This window comes from Atractosteus spatula, chromosome 7 (assembly GCF_055471065.1).
Source record: "Atractosteus spatula isolate fAtrSpa1 chromosome 7, fAtrSpa1.hap1, whole genome shotgun sequence".
Taxonomy (NCBI): domain Eukaryota; kingdom Metazoa; phylum Chordata; class Actinopteri; order Semionotiformes; family Lepisosteidae; genus Atractosteus; species Atractosteus spatula.
This window is the reverse complement of record NC_142712.1, coordinates 35,485,771-35,496,705: the sequence shown is the minus strand read 5'-3', so window position 1 is coordinate 35,496,705 and position 10,935 is coordinate 35,485,771. Positions and strand designations below refer to the sequence as shown.

Genomic DNA, 10,935 nt, shown 5'->3' with positions numbered 1-10,935 from the left:
CTTGTAAATTAATTGGACTGCAAGCTGAACTGGACGAACTATACATGGAAAAAGCAAAAGGAGCTTTTGTTAGATCCAGGAGACGATGGTTGGAGGAAGGCGAAAAAAACTCAAAATACTTCTATAATTTGGAAAAAAAGAATGGAGATTATACATCTCTTAGTAAACTTAACATAGATGGCTGTGAAACTCAAAATCCTGTAGAAATTTCAAGATATGTATCAGATTTTTATGGTAAGTTATATACTAGTAAGGCATGTTCTACAGATAAAATGTGTGATTTTCTGAACTCATTAAAAGAAGACTTTAAAACTATAGACGAAGGGTTTAAAGCCATCTGTGATAAGAGATATCCATCTCTGAAATTAAGAAAGTTATTAATAAGCTCAAGGTTAACAAATCTCCTGGTAATGATGGCCTTACCACTGAATTTTATAAAACCTTTCGAGATGATTTGGCTGAATTTCTTCTTCTGGTGTTTAAGGAGTCAATTGAAAAGGGAGTTTTACCAACCTCGATGACTCAGGGCTTAATAACCATAATTCCAAAACCAGATAAAGATAATTTGTTGATAGATAATTGGCGGCCTATCACTTTGATTAATAATGATGGAAAGATTCTTGCTTCTATTTTTGCAAAGAGACTGAAAACAGGCCTTGACTCAATTATTGATGAGTCACAATCAGGTTTCATGAAAGGAAGACATCTGTAGCAATAGCAGAAGAAAAGCTCTTCTTTTGAAATAAGAACTTTAATTTACTTTAGTCTAGGCAATCATATTTCTTTGTTCAAAAAGTAAGTGTGACTGCTAATTCCTGATTAGGTTTTAAAAGAATGTTTTTTTGAAAAGTGAAGCTTTATCACCTTGAATTTGAAATGACAGTTTAACAAAATTATGTTGAAGGGATCTCACAACAAATAATGTAGTGTTTGGACCCTAGAGGTCCTACAGGTTAGTGGTATTACTACTAAACATACTACACAGAAAGGAAACAGATCAAACAATTTTAAAACAGGATTTTACCTCACTGTTTTATCCAAACACACCAGACAACACAGCTAAGTCCTTTCATAGAAAGAGCAAATTCATACTGTATATCAAAGAGGTTAATGTTTTACAAACAGTATTTTGAAAATATCCAGTAAAAGTGGAATTGTATCAGCCAACTAAAATTATTCTGATGCAAAACAACAAAGTAGTAATAATAGTAATTTGTTTGTCAGGGGGTAGAGAGTGAACCACAGGATCCAACTGTTACAACTTGTCATATGTCAGGTGTCGTAGGTTTCTGTGGATTCAATGAACATTGGTATGAGTGATGGGATGGATATCATACTTTTCCAAAATATTATCTTTCATTTTAACGTCATCTTTGGCATCTGCAATCTCCATTTCACAATAGGACTCTTTTGGCTTCTTTTCTGTTAAATCTGGGGTAAGGCGTAGCACCTTTGTCACTTCCCTTCTTCTGGTGCAGAGATACATAACAATCCTGTCTCCAGATAGCAGATGGTTTTCAGTCTCCTGAGCAATAGTCTTTGAGGACATCAGGTCAATCACCACAACCTTCTGGGAAGACCGTATGTAAAATAAAAACTTTTAGAAAGCTTCTGTGGATTAGCATGCATTTCTGTACAGTTGTTATTGTTTAATAGCAAGCCACATTGTTGTAGTATTTAGAATTACTAAACTAACATCATTGTGCTGGTAGTTGTATGGCTCAAAGAAACAAGATGAACATTGGATATACTAAAATGATTTTTAAAATAAAAAGGATATTAGAAATGCACTGTAAAGCCACACCCATGTTAAGTCATTTTATATTGCCTAGCAAACATGGAATAGATGCAGTGGTTGTGGAATCAACAAGATAATGTAGAATGCTACATAAGGCTATCCACTTAACATGTGTAGATATGGAGGATGTGTAAAAAAAATCACACGCAAATAAAAACAAAATTACTTGAAAGGTTTTATTTCAATCTTTTAGTGAGGATGCTGTACCAAATGTGATCAGTGTAAATTTATAAATGTATAGCGGAGCAGCATAATCTACTAGGTACCATTGTCTTTCTCTGAACGCATCTTTCATAGAAGCAATGCTTATTAGAAGCATCATTTAGAAGCCGTGGCAAAAATGGCTTGAAAAGTTATTTTCTTGTCTTTCTTATTCTCCATTCGAACATCAGAGAATCCAGTGGCTCGCAGGGCATCCATGTAGACCTCAGGTTTCCAGTTCTCATCAAGAAAAACATTCAATAATGCTGCTTTCTTGTTTGAAGAGAGTCTGAGAGTTGTCACCATGAGACCACCTGCCAAAACACAATTTGTAACATTTATAATCACAATAAGTGTAACATATAAAATAGTGGAAAAAATGACTTAGTGCCTTAGTTTCTACTCACATTTTTTTATAGGGATCAATTTTATTATCCCTATAAAATGTGAAAACTTCAACCGAATCTTATCTTAGTTCTAAGAAACTAAAACTGGGATCCTTAAAGGCAGCTTTCTAATTCCTCTCTTTAAGCCCTGGAATCAGCTTCATTCCAGCACTATAAAACAGCTGCCTTCTCAGGCACTTCAGCCCACCTGGTTTCATCACCCTGTGGATTTCTGAGGTTCCAGCCTTCAGATCAGGCCAGTAGTAGTAGCAGTTGCAGTGGTAGACCTTGTCCACACTGCTGTCAGGAAGGGGCATGGCCATGACGTTGCCATTGAAGAGAGTAACCTTTCCAGATTCAATCTCAGCCCTCATCCTTTCATTGGCCTTTTTGAACATGTACTCAGAATGATCAACGCCAAACAGCTTTCCCCTAGAGCCTGTGAGGAAAGGAGCAGCTGCCTGGAGCCCCAGCCCGAGCCCAAAACCCAACTCCAGCACCATGTCATCTGGCTGAATCTCAACAAGCTTCACTGCATTTTCTTCCAGGACCCGGTTGTGCCATATGAAGAGCTTGGACAGTATCCATCCTGTTAGAGATTTAACAGGTCTGCCAAGCTGTTGGTTGAGTTTTCTAGTCAGCATTCCTGTAAAGAAACAGAAAATGTACACATACATTGTTAATTACCAAATGCGTAATGGATTTTAAATATTTACACTTACAGATAAACTCATGTACATTGTTAAGGAAACTATTTCTGTAAATATTAAAAAATTTCTCATCCTCATCTGTCTCCATGGGCACACTGCCTATCGGTGTAGACCATTTGCTTTACTAGTCTTTCCAATGTTGTTCAGTCCAGTACTGGATGACTAAGGCTTTGTAGTTCCTTCTAATTCCAGTCTTCTGTATCACTTGCCAACTCTTTATGACATTCCCTTGTGCTTTCCTCTATCGTGATTTCGAAAACTACTGATTTTATTAGCCTTTCACTGTTTTTCTGGAGAGATGTTCAAACAGATGGAATTTTCTGTCACCGTCTGTCATAATGTTCTTTCTACTCTCATCTTCTTTCTCATCACAGCATTTGTTCTGTTGCCATGTTGTTTAACTTTCTGTGTAACACTTCATTCAAAAGTTTCATTAAAATATTAATATAGTAAACAGCATGGAAATACCAGTTGTTAAGTAATCCAGTCTATAAAGATCACGTAGACCTTGATTTGTGAATTTATTTTAATTTTTTGTCATTTTAGAATAATAATTCCTTACATTGATATAATAGGGGGACACCCATCCACCACTACCAATGTGCAGCACCCACCAGGAAGATGCAATGGCAGCCAAAGTGCACCAGTATGCTCACCACACATCAGATATCAGTGGGGAGGAGAATAGTAGTGAAACCAATTCATAGATGGGGACTATTAGGAGGCCATGATTGTGAAAGGTCAGGGTTTAAAACCCTGTCCCGTGATCATTTGGAATACACTATTTAAAAGCCTGGTCAGAATTAGTTTATACTACATCATATACTATAGTTTATACTTTATATACTGTATAGCCTTGTGGTATTTTTTATGAGTGGGGAATGTAAGCAAATGAAATAAATGCTACACTTCAGAGAGAAAATCATGTCCTGACACCAGCTTGCCTTGCTACCCAATTGTAATTGCACATAGTTTCTGTTCCCATCACAGCAAGACAGTGAAATAATGAACAAGGTAGCAGACTTGAAATGACAAACACATATTTACAAGTATAAACAGAAAAAACACATAACATTCAATAATATTATTTACAAGTACCTAGACCTAGTCTTTCACAGAACCAGAACACCTGCAAATAGGGGTTTTCCAATTCTGTAAAACTACAAACTAAAGAAAAAATACAAACAAGGAAAAAAACGTTTATAATCTAAAACAGCCTACTCAGGATGAAATATCCACCTAGAAAGATGTTACCACAAAGGGGAAATAAATATTCACATAATGACATAAGACAACAGTCCCTTTCCTAAATCCAAATATCATTTTTCAGTGTTCAAATTAACTGGAAGATTTTGTGAAGTCTTACTTGTAAAGGAGGGAGTTCACTCGCTGTGCAATTTTTTTTAATTGACTGGAGAACGAAAAGGGAGAATTGTTTATACTGTGTTGTTACTCTGCTACTGTATGATCCTGAAAAGATTTGTTTTAGTGACCAGGCAAGAATAATCTGGTCATGTTTTACTGATTTCTAAAGCTTCCTGGCAACTCTGGCTATTGTGTCTGCCTCAGCTGACAAGAGAAGGTAAGGGACAGCACAATGTCATGCCTTAAAAATAAAAGATTGATTCTTACTTTAACCCATAGAGGTAAATTCTTTTACAGCAGTGTCCAACACAATAAAAAACAAACACCACCAACAGAGTTCAGGAGGACAGTGTTTCAGAAGATAAGACAATTATTTTACATTATTCAAGAATGAGATTGCAGAGGGGATGAAAGATTCTTAAGTCTGTTTCCATTACTCCTAGAGATATAAAGGCATGTCCGAGATGGGGGAAGTGCAAATTCACAGTGGAGGGGCTGTGCCACACATTCTATAATGCACTTAGATTACTCTAGAACTCTTGCTTTGTAGAAGGCATTTACAGTAGATCGGATTTACTGCCATCATTTTGTTGGTTATCTTCATTATTTTTCATTACTAAAGTGCCAAATATAGGACAGGATGTTCTTTCAATAAATGATTTGTAGAAAAGTGTTCAAATAGGCCTGCCTACCTTAAAGAAACAAAGTTTACCAAAAAAGAGTATTTGTTGGTTCTTTTTTGTAAGTGGTCTCTCAACATGTAGTAAATGTTGTAATAAACGCATTTGTGTGATCCACTGAAGGGTTAAAAAATAAGTTTCCTGGCTATGTTATCTGTTATGTTTTTTGTAATAGCCTCTGGTTGATGCGACAGACTGTGCTACAGATATTTTTGATCAAATGATTTAAGGTCATACACCCTGTTTTTCTGCAGAAGCCTGTAAAACTGACTGTTCTAGGCAAGATACCAAGGACAACTCAGTCTAAAACTGTTTGAGTTAGTAACATGTAAGAATGATGATGTACACATATACAGTATGTGATTGGGGCTTCTGGTTTTTAGAAACATGGGGCTTTGTACTTCGAAACCAGTGTGGCTTTCTTTATTAATAAAAAAATGTTTTCAACTCGTCAAAGCAACTTTTTCAAGGAGTCTAACAATTTGGTGCTAAAACCCAGAACCCAGAACCTTGAGTGTCAACTGCAAAAGGGATATTCCTGACTGTAGCCGACATATAATGTAGGGGAAATCTCCTTTATTGGATATAGGAAGGAGGGTTCTCCCTTCTGAATCGGAGACACTCAATCTGCTAGGTCCCTTTTGGGAAAAAAAGGAATCAGGAGATAAGAAATATTTTGACCTATTTGGAAAAAAAGGTTTTGGGGACAGACTTTGTCTCTCACACATACTGTGTAAGTCTTTCTTGGGGCTTCGGCTCTGGGGAATGTGAATTACTGAGCACAGAAGAGAGAGACTGCAGGTAAAATAAATCTACAGACGTGCTCTCAGTCTGGGGTAGTTTTCAGGCCAGGGCTCATGGTATATGAGCAGGAATTACTCCTAGGAGGTAGCGGGGACTTTAGCTACAGCAGAATTCTTGTGTAGCACCGAGGGGACTCACAGGTACAGTACGTGGCAGGAAAAAGAAAAGTGTAGTCACTGACATCCTCTATAAGGTCAAGATTATTTATGGTGTGTTGGAGGGTTGCTGCATTTTCCTAAAATCAATATTTCCTAAAATGAGTTCATTTGTTTGCAAACTTTAATAAGACACCTGTGCCTTTGGGCTTACAATCAGTGTGCGAAATGTACAATAGGGAGGACAGCTTTCCAGTGCATATTATAACTACCAAATACTTTGCATTTCTCTCTAACTACCTTGCAATCAACCATCCTTATATTCTTAAAAACAGCACAAAAAAGAAATAACTATAGCTGAAGGAGGACTGTTCATTGTTTAAATGTAGTTTCTCTTTTCAGTATAAAACTGAATTGCTCTTTGCTCCTAGAACAAGTTTGTGGTGATCTGTTCTGCATAAGGAAGACGTTTTCCCAAGCATTTTTACTAGCAAAGCTGCTTTTCTTTCCCTGGTTTTGTATCTCCTTTGGGGAAATCCAAATATAAACAGGTGAGCACTAAACAGGTATGTTTTCTGAAGTACCCACAGTTTTAAACAGTCATAGCAAGATGCTTAAAATCCAACATCATTCTTTTACAATGGTCAATGCAAAAACTAATCTAATCACGTAAAAGCAACCCATTGAAATACAGCTGTCCCTTCATACACCATTTAATTATCAAAGTGACTGAACTGGTGCTATGGAAAATAAGCAGTTTCAATTAATTCAGAACCAAAATTGTTTTCCATTCACAAAAATGTAACTTCTAAGTTTTGACCTTCTTCTCAATTCTACAGTAGTTCGTTACCAGTTTCACTCAAATTTGAACTTATCATTTTTAATTTAATTTGGAATTGGCGCCAACTATGCATTACTTCAGTTATATTGTAACAGTTTTATGCACACAATTGAGCCATCTGTAATAATATATTTTTCATTTTAAAAGCACTCTGAAAACAAACTGTTGAAACTTTATAAGTAGTGAACCTGTTCACACTTGTGACGGAGAAGTAGCTCCTAAAATTTAGTGTTAAATAATGAATATTAAAATAACATGTAATTGTGTAAAATGTGTTTTACGTGACTATTTTTTGTAGCAAATATGAGGACAATCCTATGATGTTGTTAAGTTTTCAGCTTTTGTAAAGCTGATAGATACTTTCATACGGCGTTTTTGTGTCGCGTTTGTGTCCGTTTGTGTTTGGGTGGTGCAACATTAACAATACCGAGAAGTTTCTGTGTGGTGCTGTATTTGGTAAACTGCATACCTTAATTAATTTAAAAAACACAAATTTTTGAAAAATTATATATACAAATGTTCAAGCTATATTACACATATTCTATTACAGTTAGGACCTAAGGTTCTTAGACCGAAGCTGTTCTGCACCATCGCCAATCATGAGAACATGACCCACCCAGCTCTTCGTTTAATCTCTTTTATTTGTAAATTTCTTTTTTTAAGCTACTTAATTTCCCTAAACACTATTACTTTAAGATCTTTAAAATACATACAGTATAATATGTGCAATGATTCAAACACAATGTCACTGAAAAACTCAAAACTGTTTTACTTACGGTATATTTTTTCAGCAAGTAGGAAACGCCGCTTTCTGAATTTCTATAATGTTCTAGAGACGCTGCTTGATTAACATAAATAAAAGTCTCATGACACAGAGTGCAACATACCTTTACCACTTCAAACTCTTTCTGTACCTTTTTCAATCCCGGTGTCATGCCCTCTGCAGCCAGAGGGTGCTCCTACTCTGTCCTGTCCCTAGTTTCCTGCTTTGCTGTCCTTCCGGTTTCCCTCTTTACTTGGACTATACATTTCTGGATATCTTTGCCACGTTAGGCATTTTTTTTTTAATTTTTATGTTTTTAATTTTTATTTATGTTTAACAAAGGAACAAACATTACAATACAAACAAGAGTACATATAACAATTCCAAACAAAAATATCGTCAGGGGTACATACTACTACATCAATTCAAGTTATGAAAAAAGATTAAACAAATTAAGTAAAAATAATGTCCACGCCGCTTTCATATTTTTGCATTTCGAAATAGTCTGCAAATACCCCTTTACTTCCATTTTAATATGCTCAAACACAGGGTACCTCCCAGACCACTTCATTTTATGTATGTGATAACGTACCAATATAATAATTAAATTTATTACAAAAGAAATTTTTATATTGTTTTCACTGGGGCTGAAACTTAACATAATATCTTTTTCAACAAAACAAATATCAATATTCGTCTCTTCTTTTATATAATTCTGCAACTTAGTCCAGAACATTTTTTCCCGGGGACATAACCAAAACAAATGCTGAATAGTTTCAGGGCTATTGTCACAAAAAACACATTTGTCATCTATATTAATTTTAAATCGTTGGGTAACAAGAGTTTTAACTGGGTAAATTCGATGAATTATTTTGTATGAAACCTCCTTAATTTTATTGGTTATACAATATTTATTGGGCATCATCCAAATTTTTCTCCAATCAATGCGCTTTCCAAATGCGGAATTCCAATATATTGTAGTCGCAAGTAAATTATCATTTTTTAACAGGGATCTCAAAAATTAGTTATTACATCCACAACTCACAATATCCTTTCCTTGTAGTCTAATATGAGCTGTAAATTCTTCCAATGTTTCTAAAGGACTACTATTACAACTCCTTAAAAGAGTTAATATTTCCCCAGGAATCGCATTAATTACAGCAAAATACTGATCCAAAGTAATAGAAATATTGTATCTATTAACAAACTCGGTGTAACTATATATTTCATCATCAGCCTTGATTAATTGTTTAATCCAAATTATATCATTCTTGACCCAGTTTTCAAAAAATAAGGTTTTATTTCTAATTTTTATATATTTGTTGTTCCAGATAGTAAATCTATGTGGGGAAAAGTTATGTTTATACATAAGTGACCACGTCAGAAGTACTTGTTTATGAAATCTGGCAAGTTTCAAGGGGATTTTTCCAATGTCAAAGTTACATTTTAGTAAAAACTCTAGACCCCCTACTTCTTGAAATATCATATTGGGGATTATATGCCATACACTTTGTTTATTTTTTAAATAGTTTTGTATCCATTTAATCTTAAAAATAGCATTAGATGTCCTAAAGTCTAAAGCATTTAAGCCCCCTTCTGCCTGTGGACGACAAATAATTTCTCTTTTGAGATAATGGGGTTTATTCCTCCAGATAAATTTGAAAAGTTTGGAGTCAATTTTCCTAATAGTTGCAGGTGGTACATCCAGAACCAGTGAAGCATAAACTAATCTAGATAAACCCTCAGATTTAGACAAAAGTGTTCGACCATTTAAAGAAAGGTCTCTTAACAACCATAAGTCAAGTTTTTTTTCAAATGAATGCATAATTGGAGAAAAGTTTAGATCATTTCTAATTTTTGGATTTTTGGAAATCTTAATACCTAGATATTTAACTACATCTTTTACAGGAATATTACATATAGATGAAACATCACAGTTCCCAAGAGCCATCAGTTCACATTTTTTTAAATTAAGAGAAAGACCAGAAACAGAGGAAAAAACATTTAAACACTTAATTGCCTTCTCAATCTCTGCATGGTTTCTTTAAAATAGCGTTGTGTCATCAGCTAATTGGGAACACTTAATCTCTCTATCCTGTTTTTGAATACCCTGAAACACATCTTTTTTTATATGAATAGCCATAACTTGTGTGACCAGCAGGAATAAGAATGGGCTTATGGGACCTCCTTGTCGAATTCCCCTACCAATTCTAAATCTATGAGAAGTTCCATGAGCCAATTTAACATAGCTGTTACCTTGATTGTACAAAGTTTTAATTACCTTTTGAAAATACTCACCAAAAAAAATGAGAGTTTCAAAAATAAAAGAATGTTCAATTGTGTCAAAAGCCTTATAAAAGTCCACAAATAGAATAAAGCTATCCTGACTAATAAGTTCACCATAGTCTACAAGGTCCAACACCAAACGAATATTATTACATATACTGTACCACATTCATAACATCCAATTCTTCATTTAAAGGATTCTGGACATGAAGGATTAACAACTACTGTATGTGATCTGATTTGTGATATCACTCTCTCCACAGACCAAAATTAACGCAAACATACAGTATGTAATACAGTATGTTGCAGTAGCTAACCCATTGCATTCATCAATCGTGTGAAATCGACACTCTATCCTGTGCTCCTCATCATTGATATATGTTCCTCTCTGATCGTCTTTAAAGGTACAAAGCTGGTTATACTAGAAAACGCATATCAGGATTAACTTTTCATAAACTTTAGGGCTAACATGTTTAGAACTCTTGCTTAACAGTATTGTATGTTTTTGTTCTATTTTTAAAAATCATTTATAATTCCTTACACTTACTGTATATAGCGCTTTTCTGACACTCCACTCAAAGCGCTTTTCAGGTAATGGGGACTCCCCTCCTCCACCAATGTGCAGCATCCACCTGGATGATACGATGGCAACCATCAGAACACTCACCACATTTCAGCTATCAGTGGGGACGAGAACTATAATTACTAGGAGGCCATGATTGGCAAATGCCAATGGGAAATTAGACCAATATTTTTCAGATCAGTTTAGATCAGTCCATATCAGATGGACTGTTGTCATCTTGTGATCATAACGTACATTGTTAGATAAACCAATTTATTTTTTTTAAACAGCCTTGTCTGCTGTCTCCTGACAAATTCCCTCCTGGTATCCTGACAGGATTTCCTGTGCAAAGAGGCCTCTAGGAAAAATTACAGAAATCACATTTTTTTAGCCTTAGTGTGTAAGTACCGACTGTGTTTTACCTTTTCTTTACTTTACCTTTTC

At 35.1% G+C, this 10,935-nt stretch overlaps 1 protein-coding gene across 1 annotated transcript; it reads right to left on the bottom strand.

Moving 5' to 3' along the window:
* Positions 1-2,116: 2,116 nt before the first annotated feature.
* On the bottom strand, positions 2,117-10,530 carry LOC148830854 (uncharacterized). Its single transcript, XM_088921921.1, has 3 exons — positions 10,477-10,530; positions 2,594-3,031; positions 2,117-2,313 (listed from the first exon to the last, which is right to left on the bottom strand). Exons 2-3 carry the CDS (start codon positions 3,027-3,029, stop codon positions 2,117-2,119), a joined length of 633 nt encoding a protein of 210 aa, XP_088778047.1. The 5' UTR covers positions 3,030-3,031; positions 10,477-10,530.
* Between the last annotated feature and the right edge of the window lie 405 nt (positions 10,531-10,935).

What these genes read in the sequence shown, in the direction of transcription:
- LOC148830854 (XM_088921921.1), bottom strand. Translation starts at nt 3,029, where the DNA reads ATGCTGACTAGAAAACTCAACCAACAGCTTGGCAGACCTGTTAAATCT. An exon ending in CCACAGGGTGATGAAACCAG is followed by an intron (nt 2,314 to 2,593) that starts GTGGGCTGAAGT and finishes GTGTTTTGGCAG; the next exon opens with GTGGTCTCATGGTGACAACT.